The following is a 20,529-nucleotide window of genomic DNA, read 5'->3' as shown; positions in this document are numbered from 1 at the left end:
CTTTTGGAGTTTTCCTGCAGTTTTCATTTCAGCAGAGTATGTAATCCAGCCCAGAAGTGTTGGGTGCATGCATGCTGTCTGGATCTGCAGTCATTCCCTACACATATATACAGTCTCTCTGTGGGAACAAAGATTGCCACGCCACTATGCCTTTGAGAGCATAAAGGGGCCCCTTGCAGAGCCCAAGGACCAGTACTCTCAAGCAGCTTCCCCAGGCACAGCACAACCTGCACACTATGTTGTGTAGTTAGTAGTGTTTCATATTCCATTTGGTGTTTTTTCCTGTTTTCTGCATTAAATCTGTTTTTTCAGTTACACTACTTGCGAGGATGGGTTTTTTGTTTATGCAGGACACACTAGTAACTAATTTAGTGTTCCCAGTTTTCTGGGTGGGGGCTCAAGCCATGGGTATAAATTTACAAGGTACCCCACAATGTGAACTCTGCCCTTGTGTTGGTGACCAGTGCCCAGCAGAAGGGTTACATGATAATATAAAATAATCACCAATAATAACTACCACATTTCCACACCTGTGAACTGTAGGGTTATTTCATATAGAAATCATCACCAGTTTCATGTATATCTATTATTTACATCTGTTTCTGAAACCATTATTTAAGTGTCAATATATTATCACCATGTTAATCAGCAATCCTTAAGGATGACCGTCTTCCATGACTGTCTTATCTGTGGGTCCAAAGGTGGCTGATAAGGCCTATCTGGGATCAACAGATTTTGTTGTAGCTCGGGCACGTTTCCATGTGGGGTGGGTGGTTCCAGATTCTTGATTTGGTCCGTGACACACTGTTTCTGCTGCTCTCATTTTTCTACCTGCTGTTGTCATCGTAGGGTTTCAAAGTACTGAGATCCTCACAGCAGAATCTTCCTCCATTTGGGGCAGTCCTGGGAGATAGCCTCCCACAAATTGACATTGATGTTGCATTTTTTCATGTTGGCCTGGAAAACATCTTGAAGTGTTTTCTCTGCCCTCCTCTCAACAGCAAACCTTGACTGAGCTGGGAGAATAAAACTTCCTTCGGGAGTCTGGAATCAGACATCTGGATGACATGGTTGGCCCAATAAAGTTGATGTTGGATGATCCTTAGTTGATACTCATGGTGTTTGCTTGCAAGAGGATATTAATGTTGGTGCATCTGTCTTCCCACTGGATTCAAAGGATCTTCCACAGGTAGCACTGATGGTACTTCTCTTGTGACTTGAGGTGTCTCCTGTACGTTGTCCACATCTCAGCTCCATACAGTAAGGTGGGGTCGTGACTGCTCAATAAACCATGAGCTTCACAGTTGTCCTAACTGCTGCAGCTAATAGAACAAGGATCAGCAACACCCAGCACGTATGCCACACAAGGCCATTTTGCTCGGCACGCCACTGCTGGCTTGGATTCTTGGCAGCAGCTAACAGCCAGCACCTAGGCTGCTCCCAGCAGGCAGCTAGGAGGCTGCAAGCAGCCCAAGGCTCCATGGCTGACAGCAGCTACCCAGAGCCTGGGCCAGCTGCACGGGCAGCACCAGCTTCTTCCCAGTGCAGGGGCTGTGCAGTGGGAGCGGGAATGGGGCTAGCTCAGTTGCGCAGGGTGGGCAGCAGCACTGGAGGGGTGGCTAAAGGGGGGGTGGGGAGGAAGAGGTAGGGTAAGGTGAATTTGGGGTGGTTATAGCCTCCCCAGACTCTTCCTAGCACTGTCCCTGTACTGGGCTCCAGAGCCTCAGCCAGGCTTTGTGCCAGCAGGTTGTGTTGCCTCAGGACCCTCTCCACGGTCTGCTCAGAGTGCGTGCAGCCGCCACTGGCACAAAGCCCAGCTGGGGCTCTGGAGCCCAGTACAGGGGCAGTATTATGGGGGGGGGGCTGTAGTCACCCCAAAATTCACCTTAGCCCCCCCATAGCCTTCCCCTAGTGCTACCCCTGCAGCTGGCTGATGGGTGGGCTCCAAGCTAGGTCCTTGGCAGGCTGCACTGCAACCTGGGGGGTTTTTTGCAGGTGAAGCACAAGGGCTGCAGCAAGCCCAGGGCATCACTGGGTCAGTCTTTGTCCTGAAGCCCAGCAGTCTGGCTGCATGTGCACGTTTCTGGTTCTGCGTGTGTCTGTGTTTGCAGTGTGTGTGTGTGCATGCATGTGTCTGGATGTATGTGTGCACGCATATGCATGTGGCTCTGTGTGCATCTGTGGTTGTGTATGTGTGCATGTGTGTATGCATCTGGTTGTGTGTTTCTGTCTGCACACATGAACATGTGTCTGGTTCTGGGCCTGTGTGTGTATGTGTGTGTCTGTTCTGTGTGTGTCTGGTACTCTCTCCTTTTTTCTCTCAGTGTTGGCGGTGGGAGGGCAAGCTTTTTGTAGGGGGTGCGCCATCACGCTCAGGGGTTACACGTGCACCCACATGCACCCCCACGCATCGTCCCTGCCTTTTACACATAGCTAACTTCCAAACTTCCTGCAGTTCTACTTCAGTCTTCACATGACTGGGGTCCTATCTAGCCCTCCTTTGCTCCCTCAGACTTCAGAAAGGTAGACTTTTCAAGGTTTCCAATCTGGGAAAGGGCTCAAAGTCTCCTCACATTTTGAGAACAAAACCCAGGAACAGGTTCCCTCTCATAGAGCAGTTACATGTATGAAAACCCTTTATGTTCCCTGAACAGAACATATGGGCTAGGGACAGAAGTTATACATAAACTGGTTTGAATGATAAGAAACTGGTTTAAACCTGTAACAGAACATAAGTTCAGTGCACATAAACCAGTTTCAAAATGGCTGAAACTGGTTTAAGAGAAACCTGACTGAATGTAGTTATTAGACTCAACTGATTTGAGTCAAACCTGTTTATGAAACTTCTGTCCCAGACCCCGTCCTGATTCAAGATAAATCACAGTACCCCAGCATGCTTTCCACCCCTGGGTTGGGCTGGGCTGGGCTGGGCTGTCTGCTTCAGAGAGCAGGGCTTGCCCTGACCCTCTGCTCCCTACCTGGAGCAATGAGGCCTAGCTGACAAAGTGAGGGTGGGGGAAACAAGCCTGGCTGGGGATGCGGCCTAGCTGGGGAGAAGAGTGGGAGACGGACAATTGCCCCTCCCAGGCAAACCCTGCTTGGGGCCAAAGACAAGGTTTAAACAAACCCTTCCCCTGCTCAAAGTTCCTGCTTGCTGCAACTGTGGACTACAATTCCCTAGGTACCGGGAAGCAGGAAGAAGTGATGTACAACCCTGTTGTAATTCTGGATTGCAAATCCCAGAGACCTCATGGGCAGCAGGAAGAGGAAGTGAACACACAGCCAGAGAGCTGTGCTCTAGCACAGAACCACTGCAGGCACATGGCTGTATTTCCTGAATCGAAAGGTGTCTGTTGACTTCTGTTTCAATTTAATCTGTGCAGTTTAGACTGACTGGCAAAGACTGAATTGATTCAGCCTCAGGCTTTTTGACTGTCTGTACCTAGCCATAGGAAACAGTCTTGACCTTGCTTACAAACATACCCTACCAACGTTACAGGGTGCATAAATGAGGTCAGATTATCCATGCCTAGTTCAAAGTAGAGTTTCTCTCTGAACAGAACAGCTTGTCTTAGTTCAGCTGAATATTTCCTTTGCTACCATCCCTCTTGATTTCCACCAAAATGTTTGAGTGGTCAAATAACCGCAGGCATATTGCATGCCTGTGTCTCAGCTAATTCACCAGACAGCCAAAGTTTCCTGTTCAGTTAGCATAACTATGATCTATCTATGTAAAATGGAAATTATGATGCATCTGAAAAGAGTAGCTGACTCCCTTCTATTCATCTTGGAGAAGTTTAACCCTTTGGTGATTCTGAGCTATACTCAAAACATCGATAATCCACAGAAAACTGTTTGCTTGTCAACTCAGATGGATGTAAATTAGCTTCTTAAACCACAAGAAGTATCACTTACCAACATACTGACAGATTTCAGATTTTACCTGCCTCAGTTAAGTAGCTACTGTCCAACATGAGCATTCAGGCCTCAAATCTGCGGAGTACTTAAGCACACGCCTAACTTTAAGCAAAAGCAGTCCCATTAAGTTTAATAGTTCCACTGACTATTAGAATATGATTAAGTACCTTGCTGAGTGGCAGCCCAAGTCCAGGAATTTACAGTATGAGCTGGAATTCGCAAACCGTTCCTTGAAAATTCAAGTATTTCCGGCAGTAAACTCTCTCTCTGGAATTACAATGAATAACCACTAGATGGAGCTAAGCAGCCACAAACCTGATTTATTGTCTTCAAAAGAGTTTGTTGCCCTGGGATTGTCTCAGGCAGTTTTGAAACTTACAAGGGACCTATCCCAATTTCCTAATAACTTGTCCATTTGCAAGACAGACAGAAATGCTCCATTTACAAAGCAAAAGAACACGAAGTGGCAAGGTTCCAAATAAAAAACTGTACTCTTCATAACCTTCAAAAAAGCAAGTATATTTCAGAAGTGAACTGAAAGATATTCTATCAGCCAAGACTTAGGATCTGGTTTTGTGTGCTGCTCTTGCCACTGGTGAAACAGAGCAGGCCACTGGGGACTCAAGTTTAAGATTTACAAGCATATCAGCCACACCTCTACATGAAGGCAGAGCTTTTGCTTTTGCCAATATAATTAAGCAATTCCCTGAACAGAATAAGTTATACTGGCAAAGAAGTGCTTTTGCAGGTATAAAACAACGCACTGTATTTAAAAACCCAATCACACCGCTAACCTACATTTTTTGTGCTGAAAAAAAAATCCTGCCCTAAAGAACTAATTTCAGTTATTTTGTTTTTGCATGTGACTTAAAGATGTGCCAGAAACTGGACTTTTAAGTGACTTCTTTCTCATCCTTGCCTCATTTTTCAGGCTACAAGTTCCATATTAGGAAACTCTTGGCATGTGTAAAGGCCTCTAGATTCAGTCCCTGGCACAGATCCACTGAGTAAAGCAATGTATCCATCCCTTCTTTTGGGTTCTGTGACAGTATTTTGTTCCTAGACTCTACCAGGCCCTGTGGCTTCCTGTGAGACCTACTCATGCCTTCCATACTGAAATGGACATGCATTCAGAGTTTTAAATACTACCAGCTCCCTTTTAAAGGGAACCCATTCCAATGACAAAATTCTCCTTAAAGAGTCATGCGTAATGCAGGATGAGATTCACATTGGCTCGTGCTCCTTGCTGTGACAGCAAAGCTTGCTGCACTTGGTGGAGAATGGTGTCCCAAAGTAAGAGGGGACACAGGCTGGGTGTTACAAGTGCTGCTCCCATTCAGGGGATAGATAGGCCATGGGAGGGCAGCTTTCAGTTCCACAAAGGAAAGCCAGGGAGCACACCTCCAGCAGAGGTTACAAGGATACACATAATCTGTATACACACAACAAAACCGTACACCTCACATACAAGTGTTTGGTTGTTTGCCTGATCTGAGGACAAGAGAGAAAATAAACCAAATGTGACAGATGTCAGTTAGTAAAGACTCTGATGCCAGGGATAAGAGCATTTGACTATCTCCTTAGCCAGCCACACACTGCCTGCTGGACCCCACCTTGTTTTCAGGCAGAACACCCCTCCACCCTGAGAATGTGACATCAATAACCTTCACCGCAGACATACACCTAATACACACACAAGGCAGGGATAAATTTGGCCCTCAGACTCTCAGACTCAGATCCACAGGGGTATTCAGGCACCCAACTCCTACTGATTTTCCAGCCCTATTGACTGCAATGAGAGCTAAGAAACTGCCAGTACTGGTGTTAAATAACAGCATAAGACTGTACCTCATAACCAATGTAGCTGGAAAAAAAATCAATGGAAGAACAATGTTTAAATGTCTCTGTGGATCTAGATCTCAGCAATACCTGTTCTTTCCTTTCTTCTGCTGAAATCTTCTCCTACAAGCAAACCCTCTGCAATGTAAACCTGTTGCTGAGGAATGGATCCACACTATTGCTTAATAATAACCCTGGCCTCTTCTCTCCTCTGGGTTTCTCAAAAGAAAGTAATCTTCCCTTTCTACAGCTTACCCCTCCCCCAAGCTTTTGAAGTACCCACTCACTTTATAAACGGCGAGAGAATGTTTATAAAGGCCCTGGAGAATTTCATGAACACAGTGGTGGGAGCAAAGGACTGGGAACCAGACGATCCCTGTTCCACATCTGACTCAACATCTAACTCACTGCGTGTCCTTAGAAAAGTCATTTTCTCTGTGCCTCTGTTTTCTTGTCTGTAAAATGGGATGTGGGCAGTTATTTTCTCATGGTTCTTGTAGCTCTTCAAAGGAAACACTACTAATAATTAGTGGCACTTATTTATTATATTGTCACCTGCAGCTTCCACATGAGATTGTAGTTCCACTAGAGTGCAGGAACATAGTAGGGGACAGCCCTGTTGTTTCATGTTTTCAGTAAAAACAGACAAGACACAATGGGCAAGAGGGGCAATAACTTGTCAAGCCCCAGGTCACTGCTATAAGCACGACCCTTAACAAAGAGCAAGCCATTGCACCACAGCTAGCACTGGGCATGGCCTACAGACCTTGAAAACATATCCCCCTCTTCCATCATGGCATCCTGCAGATGTCAAGTTATTTAATCCTCACAGCAGAAACAAGTCCTACCACCTATTCCAAGAAAAATCACTCTGTCAGCCCTTTCCAGACCCACTGCAAACTATTTTTTACACCTCCCAGCAACTCAGAGCTCCTAGGTGGAGACTTTCCAGCCATTGCAGACATTAGACTCTGCTGGTACACGTGATTGCCTTAGATTCCCTGAGACCATTTAAATGCTACTTTTGTAAGCCCTTTTTTGTAACCTGTGCTTATTACTGTTTCACGCCTTTCTCTTTCAGATGGTGGGAAAGCTCATCCAAAAACGATAACTTGCTCCGACCTTTTATTTTTTTTTTTTCCCCTTCACCTCTAGATGCTGCTCTTGCCCCACTGATCAGCACAGTTCCCACGTGATGGAGATGCTCGCCCACGCCTGGAGTGGAAGCATGTGACATGCACTAGATAAGGCAATCTAATGGGCTCAGGGAAGTAGTGTCACTTTGCTGAACGCTGCAGCAGCCAGGAGCAGCCCTTCTCTCTGCATTGTGCAAAATGCCCTGGTTTAGTGTCTCTAAAGAAGTGGCCGTAGGCACTGCGATGCTGGGGGTCGCTTTCGCTACCGGAGTCCTAGCAGGTAAGTGCCGCTTTCTTTTCTGATCGGTAGGAAGCTGCCTGCCCCAGCCCCAAACACATGGACTCAAGATGGCTCTGATGGAAGCAGGGATCTACTGACTGCACTTCCTCATGGAGTGAGAGCTTGGGAGAACCCTGGGAGAGGAGGGTGGGAATTACCCTGTAGGAGACTGGCATCTTCTCCTGTGCCAGGAGCTGGGGAGGATGGTGGGTGACACCTGATCTGCACAGCAACAGATCCCTAAGAGAAGGCTAATGGACTGGCAGGCTTTTCAGCATTGTCCCTGCAGCATCAGGTAGGAATTCCCTCCACCCCTTATGGCATTGTACAAACTGGGCAAGTAACTGCCTGCCTGATTTTGGTAACAGCCAGTTTCTGCAGGCAGGACAGCAGAACTCAGGCCCAATCCTGCCCTGAAATCTGCTTCTGTGGACTCCTTGGCCTATTGTGGGAGTGCACTTGGGTGCAGAGGGTTGCACGAACAGATCTGGCTGTAGGATGAGGGACTGTGTGAATCCATGGCAGTCCTGTGTTCACTGGGCTAGGTTCTGCATTGTGCCTCCTACAGTACTGCCAACTCCCAGCATTCAGAAGTCACTGCCCAGACCATCAGTCTTGAGTGGTCTGTAAAAAGCATGAGACCTCATTCACTGCCCACAAAATGTGGGACACATGTACAACACTGTTCACTTGTGTTCTGGATTCTGATCTTAGGGTTCACATTTCTAAAACATTTTTCTACCACCATGAAGGCAACAAAATCGATTTCTTTCAAACATATTTAAAATCAACAAAGCTGAAATTTTCATGTAATTTTCTAACTATGTCAGTTGGGGCTTAAAGAGAGAACCTCTCACTACAAAACCCTCAGTTAAATTTTGAGAGTTGACAGTGTGAAACTTCCATTTCCCTAACAAACTTTCCTAGTCAAGGAACCAGCCATCCCATGATGACACAGGAGAGTCTGGATCTGGGCACTTAACTTTAAAGCTCTTGTTCCCGTCTGTTCTTAAAGTTACATCAAAGCAACCTATACACCATTGGGTATATTTTTGTTGTGCTTAAAATCAGTAAATATATATGAAGGGAATTTGAGTATATCGTGAGACAGATTATCACCTCTGAGGACCACTCTTAAGAGGTAAATGCAAGGAACAGGTATGACTGAGTTTTGGCAGGAAATATATTAATGCTATTAAGGTCCAAGTCTGTCCGTATAATCCGCTATGCCACAGTACTTTAATAGGCTGAAAAGTGCACCTACCAACAAGATTAAAAGGCCAAGGTCTTAAAGGTGATGCATGCTTTCCTAGTGCTCCCCTTGCTGGGTAACTGCAGACATACATGTATCTTCCTAAGCATTTAAAAAGGCTGCTTAACAGTAAAAATATTATATTGAGAAGTAGAACTGCTATACCAATTCCACAGCTCTCTGCAGATTGTTTTACACCTTGACTAACAGCAGAAGAATTGGGGGTCATGTCTAGAGTGGCTCTGCACACCAAAAGACACATATTGAACTCCAGCCGTTAAGGCTAGCTTGACTATGCTAGAAAATCTGCTGAACTAAGGGAAGGAACCTCTTGTGACAGCAGAGTCCAGTACCGCTTTAGGTGAGTTTTTATTTTAATGAAAGTCACCACCAGACTTAGAGCTCAAACCCCTGTGTTTATCTACAGGGTGAGTATATCAGAGTACAGTAGCAGTGCAGATTGTTCAAGCTAACAAGGCAATGTAGCCAACCCCATTCTAGAAAGACCTCCTAAAGGGGGAGAGTCATTCGTTTCATTTCCATGTCTTTCAGCACTAATTCCTGTGTAACCACTTATTCTGTAAGAATATGATACCCGGTATCCTCCATCAGTTACTGATGTAGCCTTTAGCTACTTCGACATTTTTCTTGGTCTTGTATTTACTCTGGATTTAGTGAAGCTTTGCAAGCTTCTTCTATTGAGGCACAGAGGCCTATTAATATCTTTTGTTTTTATAGGCAAGAAATACCCTTCTATATTTTTTGGAGCGTCCAAGTCATCTAAGGCTGTTATTGGAAAAGACAGCCTGCTCTGGCAGTACATATTGGACCATTCTTTAAGGGAACACCCACTTCTAAAGAAGCTGCGACTGGTCAGTATTTTTTTAAGGTACTCTCATTTAGGGTTGGACATCTGGTGCTGCTGTTAATGTTCCAAGAACATTCATTTCTGTATTGTCCATGCCCAATAAAGATGTGCTATCCCACAAGAATTTCCTATTCTCTATCTACTCATTTGTGCCTAGATCTATAGAAACCACTATCTGCACTGTATATACCAAGGGCCAGACAGAAAACTTGTCTCAATGATCTTTGAAGGACCATACAGGGTGCCTGCCTACATGCAGGCTGTATTCTACAGTTCTAACTCCTTTGGGGAAGGCATGTATGAGCACGACAGAAGAACTTTTCCTAAGTGCCTCCAAATACCCGCACTTGTCTCTTGGTGACTGGCAGGACTGTGACTCTAACACAATTGATTAGGACCCTGTTTTGTATAGAGGGAAGTCCAGTTCTGCTGGGAAAACTTTGAACATGTTCACACTCAAGACTCAACTTTAGAAACTGGTGTCTTTCTGGTGGCTGAGTCACTTCACTTCTGCTGCTAAGTGGTATGTGTGGACATCCACATGTCTTCAGCTGGCTGTCGTAGTCCTTTTAGCAGCTGATGCTTTCCCAGGGTGCACTTTGTGCTCTAGCTGCACAGCTACTGAGTGGAACCATTCAAAGCTACTAGAAGAATGTCAACGTGCACATGTGCTGGTAGTAGCAGCTGCTTTCTGCCCCCCAGAAGTTCTGGCAGCAGAGTAAAGTGCGTATAGACAAGGCCAACATGGGGTATTCATATGCACCACTTAAGCATGAGGCTACTCTTTCAAGGCTAAAAACAGCTGAGGAACTAGTCCACATGCCATTGTTAAATGAAACAAAGACAGGGCCCTCTCTTCTGCAGTTTGCTTACATCCTTTAACTTCCATAATGATCTCTTCTGCAGTGGAATTGGACACGGTGCTGGTCCTTTTAATATAGATAACTATATTAATAATTTACCATTAATAAGAGCAACAAAAACAAGGTAAAAACTAAGGATATAAAATAGATAGGGGAGATATTCCAAGACAGGAACCTCAACACCAGGAGGTCTAAAAGCATTATATCACTTAAGACAAAGCATTAGGAAGTGTCCTAGGGAGAACAGTTGTTCTTTTGCAGGGAGATAGGCTTGAATGGCTGAGTCTGCATGTTCCAGCTCTAGTATGTATTATGACAGTTGAAGGAGGACATCACAGAGGCTTGCTTCTTATTAGAGATAAACTCAAAGGAAAACCCCAGATACAAAACACGTGCAAAAGGTACAAATGTTTGATATCCCAGATCCAGATTCCATGGTTTGTGTCTATCTCTAGATCATAAAGACCTGAATCTAGATCTTCAGCTGATACTGAAGTTTTATACCACCTCTACACCTCCTTATCCTAACCTCATGCTGGATCTCTGTGGGTGTCTGTGTGGTTCCTGCCAGGCTGTCCTCTACTTACTTTTGCTGACATTGACCTCTGGCTATAAGGTAGTGTGTGACCATGCTCCTTCCCTAGGTCACACCCCTACACCAGTGAAGCTGTGTGAAGCTGCCCTGAAAACAGACTGTGAACTGTGCAATGAGTACAAGAGTATACTGTGCAGGTAGAGTAGTGTTACTCATCCTTTGCAACACTGATGGCTACATCCCACCTGTATGAAAATATACCACCTACCCCTTTTATAAATCTTCTCTTCCATAGTCTTCAAACTACTCTGTACCAGAGGCAAGTCCCTATTAACATTTAAAATACACACACACACACACACCACACACACTCTCTCTCTCTCTCTCTCTCTGAAACACAGAGGTAAAACGTCTTGGGCTGCTCACCTCGCAGGACAATGGTAGAGTTCAGAAAAGGGACAAGAGCTTCTGAAGCTTAGTCCAAAGCTCTTTCTACTGGGCCAAACTACTATTTCAGCTTTGTTTTCTATGCTGGTGTCTAAGTACAAAAGATCTTATGGCTGGAAAAGGCCATGAATGTCCTCTACCTCCTATAAACTTTCACACAGCAATTCCTGCATCAAGCCTGTATCTTCTGGTTGAATGAGGGTACTGTTTTTAGAAATTTGCCCAAGCTTATTGTCTATTCTTTAAAGCTCCACAATCTCCTGTGCTACTGAAAAACATATCCAATAGTTTATTACCCAGATTGTTAGTTTACCTACACCACTCCTTGAAAGAATTTCTTTTTCCTCCCAGAATTACTGTTGAATTCAAAACCATCTTTCCCTCATGCACACAGCCCTGACATCTTTGTCCCTGGGGCCTGTCTGTATGAGAAGTCACTTTTCTTTTCCTGTTTTTTTTTCCAACGTTGCACTTTGTTTCCTTTTCTAGCTCACCTTGGATCACCCCTGGGGCAGAATGATGGTGTCCTGTGACCAGGCTCAGCTTATGGCAAATTTGGCTAAACTCATCAAAGCGAAGAAAGTTATTGAAATTGGTAAGAATGCATATTATTTGGGTAATGTCCAGTGCCACCCATTCTGGAGCTGTATAAAATAACTGAGCTCCTTGCTTTGGCCCTTGCTATACAATCCAACATGGTGCAGTTAGATCTACCAAACACCAAAGGTGATGGGAGTAGGGGAAGGTCTAACAGGGCAGGATCCTGCCTTTCACCCCAGCAGTCTCTGTGATGTTGGCAAGCAGAAGGTTCCAGGTGGCCGCCAATTTGGGGGTTTTCAAGTTAACCCCTTTTTTGTGCCAGATTTTGTGCATTTGCCATGGATGGTATAAACTGTTTGTGAAGGACAGGCAGGGGAATACAGGGAGAGGAGTTGCTGTTTATGTAAAAGCTGTATGACTGCTCAGTGCTCACGTACAAAACTGGAGATAAGATCCTACTGAAAGTTTCTGGGTTAGGGTCAAAGGGGAGAGCAACAAGGGTGATGTTATGGTGGGTGTCTTCTGTAGACCACCAGACCAAGAAGATGAGATAGCAGTTTGAAGAAAGTTTCATCTAGCAGGAGTTCCCTGATCACAAGCTCTGGTTCTCATGCGGCACATCAGTCACCCTTACATCCAATGGGAGGGCAGTACAGCACTGCACAGGCAATCCGGGAAGTTCTTGGAGAATGCTGGGGACAGCTTTCTGGTACAAGTGTTGGAGAGGCCAACTAGGTGCTTTTCTTGACCTGCTGCTCAGAACTTGGAGGATTGGGCCAAAAGGAATCTCATAAGGTTCAACAAGGACAATTGCAAAGTCCTGCACTTAAGACAGAACAGTCCTATGTACTGGTATAGGCTGGGGTCTGACTGGCTGGGCAGCAGCTCTGCAGAAAAGGACCTGGGGGTTACAGCGGACAATAAGCTGATTATGAGCCAGCAGTGTACCCTGATTGCCAAGAAGGTTAACAGCATACTGGACTGCTTTAGTAGGAGAGTTGCCAGCAGATCCAGGGAAGTGATTCTTCCTCTCTATTTGGCACTGGCAAGGCCACATCTGGAGTACTGTGGCCAGTTTTGGATGCCACCCCCACCCCCCCCCACACACACACACACACACACACACCAGAAAGGATCTGGACAATTGGAGAGAGTCCAGTGGAAGGCAACAAAAATGGTTAGTAGGCTGCAGCACATAACTTCTGAGGAGAGGCTGGGGCAACAGGGCTTATTTAGTTTGGAGAAAAACAGACTGAGAAGGGATTTAATAATATTCTTCAACTACCTGAAGGGTGATTCCAAAGACGATGGAGCTAGAGTGTTCTCAGTGATGGAAGATGATACAACAAGGAGCAATGGGCTCAAGCTACAGCAAGGGAAGTTTTTAAGTTGGATATTAGGAAAAGCTCTCTCTGGGAAGATAGTAAAACACCAGAACAAGCTACTGCTACCCAGAGAGGTTGTGGAATTTTCATTCTTAGTGGTTTTTAAGATCCGTGTACTCAAAGCCTTGGCTGGGATGAGATAGTTGGGGATGGTCCTGCTTTGAGTAGGAAGTTGGACTAGATGACCTGCTGAGGTCCTTTCCAACCCTAATGTTTTACAATTCTGTGTTTGCATGGCTCTGCAGGAAGTCAAACCTGAGATATAACAGTTTAGGCACCTGAAAAAGCTGGTCCTTAGCCTCTATTATCCCCTTGGATACAATGAGAAGAGTGCTGACCTTTGAGTTAGTATCAACTTAAGTAAGGTTAGAAATTAGAGATGAACAACCCAAATGGACATAATCTGAAGAGAAGGAAACCCAAGTAAAAAAGAACTGTGGTGAGAAAGAGTTCAACAGCACACTGCATCTTGAAGAGAGGGATCTTCATCCTCATGCTCTTTTGGACGTGTAAATCTACAGTGTTAAACAACCATTGCACAGTGAGTCAGAGTTGCAGCCCACCTGTCTGATTCAGGCAAGGACAATTTAGTGCCCCAAGCCCTGTTTCCTTTCCCTGATCCCACATTGAGAGGTGCCCGAAAGGTAATTCATGCCATGCATGATTGTTTTGAGCTTCTAAGCTTGACTTCCCCTCTAGGTTCAACCCCTACATGGCCACCATGCAGCTCTTCACTATGTTTGCCCCTTATGCTCCTGTGTATGTCACCTTAGGACTTAGCTGTACTTGAGAGCCAAGCAATATTGGTGGTTGCCCGAAATTCCTTGGAGAGGCTAGGACAGAATTTTGCCTTCTGAGTTTAGGAAAACATTAGGGAAACTATGCTAAAAATATAGTTAGAGGAGGGTTAACAGCAAGATGCAGCTGCATGCTGTTTAGTTTTTATAGCTGCGCAATTCCACTCTTGTTAATGGGCATTAGAAAACCTTCAGATTCTGTTAATGATTTGCTGATTTCAACTATTCTAATTTTTTATTCTTTAACAAAAGGCATCCTTGCTTACTGTTAATGAGTTTTCTTAGCAGGGTAAGCCTTCTTTGACTTTTTTTCCCCTGTCGTCTTGCACAGGTGTTTTTACAGGTTACAATACTTTGAACATGGCACTCATTTTGCCAGATAATGGCAGAGTTGTTGCTTGTGATATAAATGAAGATTATGTCAATATTGGGAAGCCATTGTGGAAAGAGGTTAGTGTCATCTGCTGTGTGCCTCTCAATAAGGACACCCAAAATGGTATGTCTATCTTTTACTGGACCACCTATGGATTTAGAGTAGAGCTTGATGAGCCCTCAAACGGAAAACATTCTTTGTCAGGCCTGACCAGAACAAGCCGGGCACAGCATACGACAGGTTTGCACAGGCACCATCCCACCCGCACATGCCCCGTCTGGTTCCTCTTGAGCAGTGGCTGGAGGTAGAGGCAGGTTGGGCTGGGCACAGCTCCTCCTGCCTGGGGCAGGGGTCAGCTGGTCCAGGGCAGAACAGGAGGGGGAAAGTGCTGCTGTGAGCTCAAGCTGCTCACACCTGTGTGTCCATGTGTCATTCCCCTGACCACAGCACCCTTGGCAGTCACCCATGTCGCCAACCCGTAAAGCCGGCCCTGATCAAATCTATTTCCTTTTTTATTCTAGGCGGGAGTGGAGCATAAAATTGACTTACGGATTAAACGAGCAAGTGAAACACTTGGTAGGTAGGAACAGAAATGCATATTAAAAGTAAAGGGTGGAGATCCAGGGTGTGGGAGGAGTTTATTATCTGAAGTCTTTCTTACCTAGCAATGAAGAACATGGTTTAGATCAATCATAATATTGACCTGAAGACTTCAACAATTCTAATTCTTCCAGGTATTGTTATGGAGAAATCAGGGGTGGAAAAACTGTCCCTACACTGCCCATGGGTACACTGAGAACTTAACTGCCTTGTTCATTGCTTTGCTTAATCTAATAAGTAGTATTGTCAGCTGCTTCTCCCATGAGGAAAGCTGCTTAAGTAAATTAGTTGGACAAAGCCCAGCTTCTCTTACTCCAAGTGGACATCTGTTTGTCTTAGGCAGGAAGTGTTTTCTTAAGGGAGTGGAGGATGCAGAAGCAGCCAAGAAACCAGAGTATAATCTCCAAAGACAGAAAGTCCTTCATCTAGGGGAATACATTTTAATATTCATTTTCAGGAAAACGCAAAGCCAAGAGCATGGGAAAGGCAGATAGATTTGCCTCTGTCCAGAAGGGGGGAAAAAACACTGAGGAGAGACATGGTATTTACCTTCTGCAATTTAAAAGATGGTTTAAGTGTGATCAATTCTTTTCCATAAACAGAGAACATGGGATGAAAAAGCCTGCCTGATTTGCAATAAAGTTTAGGCAAAACATTCTAACTATGGGATTAGTGAACAGTTGCAGCTGGCCTTCTAAGAAAGGTTAAAAAGCCATTTATTGGAGGCTGTAAGAACAGGCAAGGCAAACTCAGGTTCTACATACTCCCAATCCTGCATCAGTAGAGGGGGTCTTGCTGTATAGTACCTCTGTGTCCCTTCCAGCCTCTACATTTCTATGATTCAGTGCAGTCTTCCATAACACCAGACTACCCAATGGGTAGCTGAGGAAAGACATTTTGCTGTTTGGCTATTTATTTCCTAAAACCAGTCCCACTGCTTCCTCTCCCCTGGCTTATCCCACTCTCCTGCTGCCTTAATTATGCAGTCTACCTTGTAGAAGAAATATTGTTAGGGAAAAACACTGCCTAGCAGCAGTCAACCACAGCCACTGAGGAATGCTCATCGTACCCTTTCCTCTTAGTTTGACAGTTGGCCTGCCTGCCTAAGTAGAAAAATCTAGGACTAGCTACTCTTTCCCCTCTATTATAAGAATAAACCATACCTGGGCCTCATTCTGTCCTTTGAAGGGCTTGTTCAGACCTGTCAGCAGTCCTTCAGTTCCTTCTGGAGATGCCTCTGATCACTACAGAGCAGCTGGAATAGGAAGCAAGGCTCCAAGCTGGGGTTCCTCCTACAATATGTGGTACTGACAGGCAGAGCTTTAGATAGCAAGGTCTTGGGGAGGGTGTGAAGACTGACTAATGGATCCAGCTCTTAGCAGCTCACCATTCAGAGCTGTAACTTTCAGTCAGAAAACAATTTAAAAGGGCTTAAATGGATCCAAATTCTGCCTGTTTTGGCCCAGGGAGGGAAAAAGGAAGGGAAAGAATCCTGAGAAGAGACCACACGGTAAACATGTCACTGTCATTTGCCATCATGCCTGAGCAGGAATGCCCTTACCAACGCTGCCCAAATGCTTTTCAGCTAAGAATTATTTGTGACCTAGGAGATGGCATTTTGCATAACAGCTGGTTTACCCGAAAAACAAAAATCCTTTAACATCTAGGGTCTTTCTATACTGGAAACATTTTCCTAATCAACTTTAAAAGAAATCCAGCTACATCAAGTTCTAAAATGAGTTAGAGATGGAGCATAAATCCAATTTAAAACTGCCTGGCTTGTTATTATTGAACCAAATTCAGGCTCCATGCCTCTAGGCAGTTTTAAAACCACCTAGTAAACTTCCCTGAAGTAGACAGACCTTGTAGAACATGAATTTTTGATTGGTTGAACAAGAGAGAAGTTTTCCAGTTAGGTAGCCATACAAGTCCAGACTATATCCATAAGGCTATCAGAACACTAAATAATAATAATGAAACCTTCAACATGACTGGATTATCTCATCCCTTTCTGCAATATTAAAGTAATGCATAACAACATACCTTGTTTCCTATCTAGATGAACTGCTGGCTGATGGCGAAGCTGAGACCTATGACTTTGCTTTCATAGATGCTGATAAAGAAAGTTACAATGAGTACTATGAAAAATGTTTGTGTCTTGTAAGGAAAGGAGGAATAATAGCCATTGATAATGTAAGTACTAAAGTGGTGGTGGCAGTGACAATGCAAGTTAGTGCTTCTGCCTCTGAGCATCTCATCAGAATTAAGGGTGTTAATGAAATATCTAATCCATGAGTTTTGGTTATTTTTCAATTGCTAAGCTACAAAGGGGGCTAAACACTATAATTGTTTGTTTAAGTACATTGTTCCCAAATATCTGCTGAGAGTATTTGTTAACTGCATTAATTTGAAGTCAGGTAGAAGACAGAGCAGGGCAGTACCTTAAAGACTAACTCATTACATGAACAATTAGTTATGTGCCACTCTGCCCTGCCTAATATCTGCTGTTATTGCAGCAAACTCCAAAAACAAACTCCAGGCTTAGTTATGAATATACCCATTCTTTTTTAGAATACCAATACCTTGGCAAATAGTAGGGATATCCTTACACAATCATATCTTCTTATAATGCATCATGCATAATATAAACCGTGTATATGTAGAATTGATTTTGCCTAGGTCTCTGCTAATCAATTAGCTTTGTTATTGAACATTGTGGCACAGCATGATCAGAGTTTAAGTGGTTGTAGAAATACCTGATGGAGACTTTCAAATGTCTGCCTAATTTCTAAACATACCTCTCTTACTCTGAAGGACTGGTTGGAAGCTTAATATATGCAAATCTTTGAGATTCTGTGTACTCTTAGCATTCTGTACTAAGACCGTAAAGAGACAGTAAACTATATAGGTATTGTTATCCCTACGATATGCAAAAACTGGGACACACAAGGCTGGTGTCAAAGCATTTAAGCACATACAACAAGCAAGCACAATATTTTTAAATTTGAATTTTATTGTAGCACTTAAAAGCCCTAGCCATATAGATCAGGATCCCATTGTTCTTAAAACAAAAGGTGATCTCTATTGCAAAAAGTTTACAGTAGAAGTCTGAGAAGATACCCCTTTTGGAGGTAGGAAATGTAGATCTGAATACTCTCAGCAGAGAAGAGCATTGAACTCCCAGATCTTTTGTGCTTGACACAACATTGACCATATCATGCCAGTGTCAGTAGTCAATAACATTACACATGTGCCTTAACTATACTAGTGCAATGAGCTGCCTGGGTTCAGAATAGGCTTTGGATTGGATTTAACTGAGTGTCCATAGTCTTTAGTTATGATTTAAACTGTTTAAAACCGCATTTTTATGAAAATGCACAACTGCAGCAGTATTGTTTTTCAGCATTCTCAGAAGGCAGAAACAGTGGCATCAATAGCCTAGTCCAGGGGTTGGTAATCCTTTGCCACTATGGGCCACACCCCTGCACCCTTTGGCAATCAACAGATGTTGTAAAAAGACCTGATAGCAAAAGGCAGACAACTGGAACTTGGGAACACCTTATCTGCTACTGTGAGCTGCTGTTAATTACATGAGCTGCCATGGGTCAGACCAGATTCAGCCTGCAGGTCCCCAGTTGCCAAGCCCTGACCTATTCAGATATAGTGTTTGTTTTACATACAATCATCTTTGAGCCTGGGAATTGCTTCTTTCAATAGGTTTTGTGGCACGGGAAAGTATTGAATCCAAGGAAGGATGACCTAGCCACCCAAAGCATCCACTTCCTCAATGAGAAACTTCTCCGAGATACACGAGTCAATATCAGTATGATCCCAATAGGGGATGGTGTGACATTTGCATTCAAGTTATAGTGGGAGGAAGATGCTAAGCAGAAGAAGTAGGACTGAGAAGCACCCCATCATCAGGTCAAATGAAGGTGGAACACTGCCAAAAATAACTATTTGAACCTGTGTCATGGTAAGATTGCACAGAGCTGGGAAAGCAGAACAATGAATGGTATCCAAAAATAAGTTAGGATGGGAAATTAAGATTTAGTGTAGAGTTTCTCTTTTTTTTGTCTTTTTCTTTTTATCTTAATAAAAGGGAAGATCCCACTTGAAGTTGTCATTGTCAGACCATTGGTGGGGGAAGGGAATCACCTGAAAAGGCTAATCTTTGGAGATCCTGAGTGGCTGTTGGAAATGGGGCCCTCCTTCAGCTGAGATGGTCACTATCCTAAACTACTTAGAGACTACATTTGCAGAACAAAGACTGGGGATAGAAGCCAGGGAAGCTGCAACTTACACAGGGTCTGCCTAGAGAATCCATACACCAGCAAAAGTGAGTCCTCATCTCTTAAATCTCAGTCCAGTCTCTGAGCCATAAAATTGTCATTCCTCTGCAACTGTGCTTCCTGCTTCCACTGCCTTGAAGGGGAATTAACTACTCTCAGCCATTCACGAGTGAACCTCCTTCACTGGTCTAGAAAATACTAGTGAGCGACCGAAAAGCAGCACTAAAAAAGGAGAGGAAAACACGTAACCCAGAACAATGCAACTTCCGTATCACAAAGCATGCAAAGCACACCTATATGGCTGAGGAGGAAGGATGGCAAAGCATTTGTTGTTTTACAAGAATTGGAGCAAGGGTGTTAAAGATACAAAATCTGGCAGGTCTACTACCATACTCCATCCACAGTGGCATTCTTTCTGATTTCATGCACAAAGAGGACATGGCAAGATGCATGTTGCTGCCCAACTTGATCTTAGACACTGACTGAGATGGAGTGGTGGGGGCACAGTTTGGAGGGAATCTATTGCTGCAAAATGACTGTCAAGATCAAAGGGGAAATGAGAGATGGGTGCTGTGTAACTGGGCTGCAAAATGCAGTAGTAAAGAGCTGTTAGCACATGCATCATACCCAGTGTTTAATATTGCTCCTCCTTGTGCTTTCTGACATACTAAAAAGGAATGTAGGCAAGTGCTGTATGTGTATTGTGGTAGAAATTGTTCTGAGCAGATGGGTACAAAATGAAACATCTGTCTCAATTTGTGACTATGTACCATAAGAGAGGGGCAGAGAACAGGGCTGTCCTTTTTCCCCTTAAATGTGTTTTATTTTTTAATTTAAGGTACATGTTTCCAGTGAGGTTTTTAGTGCAACTACCAAGATTTACTTGATTTGTCATGTGCTAATCAAATGCAAGGCTTCTGGGGTAGTTTTTAAACAGTCTACATTTTGCTGAGCAGAAAAATCCAAGCAAAATATGGTTGAAAAGTGTTAATTTTGTGGTGCTACTGCTCCAAATTAAAACTGAGCTCTAAAAAAGCACTTCACATTAATGAGATGGGAAGATACTTGCCAGGTGGTGTGAAGAACTTTACATTTCTCTAGGTCTAACCACAAAAGACAATCCAAAAGGAAGACTGCAGTTTCTAAGACAATTAAAAAGTTACCAAGAAATTCACGCTGCATAGTCAACCACTGTAAGAAGTGCAGTTCTCAGAAGCCCTAGTTCTATAGATGGTGCCAGCTGTTGATTGAATTAGACTGCACAACCAAATCAGCTTCACCATTTCCAAAAAGTGGCAGACGGGCTAAATTTACTCATCAAAACAACACCACTGGAGACACCCAAATGCCTTTAGTGAGATCCTTCCCACTTTTTTTCCTCCAAAACAAAGTGATTACCGGGGT

The 20,529-nt window shown here is 44.0% G+C and overlaps 1 protein-coding gene across 2 annotated transcripts; it reads left to right on the top strand.

The window, feature by feature from the left end:
- The first annotated feature begins 6,980 nt into the window (after positions 1-6,980).
- COMTD1 (catechol-O-methyltransferase domain containing 1) lies at positions 6,981-18,952 on the top strand. 2 transcript variants are annotated; one of them, XM_019556223.1, is made up of 7 exons: positions 6,981-7,173; positions 9,164-9,297; positions 11,628-11,733; positions 14,192-14,310; positions 14,755-14,809; positions 16,896-17,026; positions 18,551-18,952. In XM_019556223.1, exons 1-7 carry the CDS (start codon positions 7,092-7,094, stop codon positions 18,701-18,703), a joined length of 780 nt encoding a protein of 259 aa, XP_019411768.1. In that variant the 5' UTR covers positions 6,981-7,091; the 3' UTR covers positions 18,704-18,952. The 2 variants fall into 2 exon arrangements, with proteins under 2 accessions (XP_019411768.1, XP_019411767.1); XM_019556222.1 differs by having other exon boundaries at positions 16,893-17,026.
- The last annotated feature ends 1,577 nt before the right edge of the window (positions 18,953-20,529 follow it).

Source organism: Crocodylus porosus, unplaced genomic scaffold, assembly GCF_001723895.1.
Source record: "Crocodylus porosus isolate Cpor-Errol unplaced genomic scaffold, CroPor_comp1, whole genome shotgun sequence".
Classification (NCBI taxonomy): Eukaryota; Metazoa; Chordata; order Crocodylia; family Crocodylidae; genus Crocodylus; species Crocodylus porosus.
The sequence above is the reverse complement of the archived record's forward strand: the minus strand, read 5'-3'. Positions and strand labels throughout refer to the sequence as shown.

Excerpts from the sequence above, each read along its gene's own strand:
- COMTD1 (XM_019556222.1), top strand. The coding sequence starts at position 7,092 with ATGCCCTGGTTTAGTGTCTCTAAAGAAGTGGCCGTAGGCACTGCGATG. Across the intron at positions 14,311-14,754 it reads GGAAGCCATTGTGGAAAGAG|GCGGGAGTGGAGCATAAAAT; the intron begins GTTAGTGTCATC and ends TTTTTATTCTAG. Across the intron at positions 14,810-16,892 it reads ACGAGCAAGTGAAACACTTG|ATGAACTGCTGGCTGATGGC; the intron begins GTAGGTAGGAAC and ends TTTCCTATCTAG.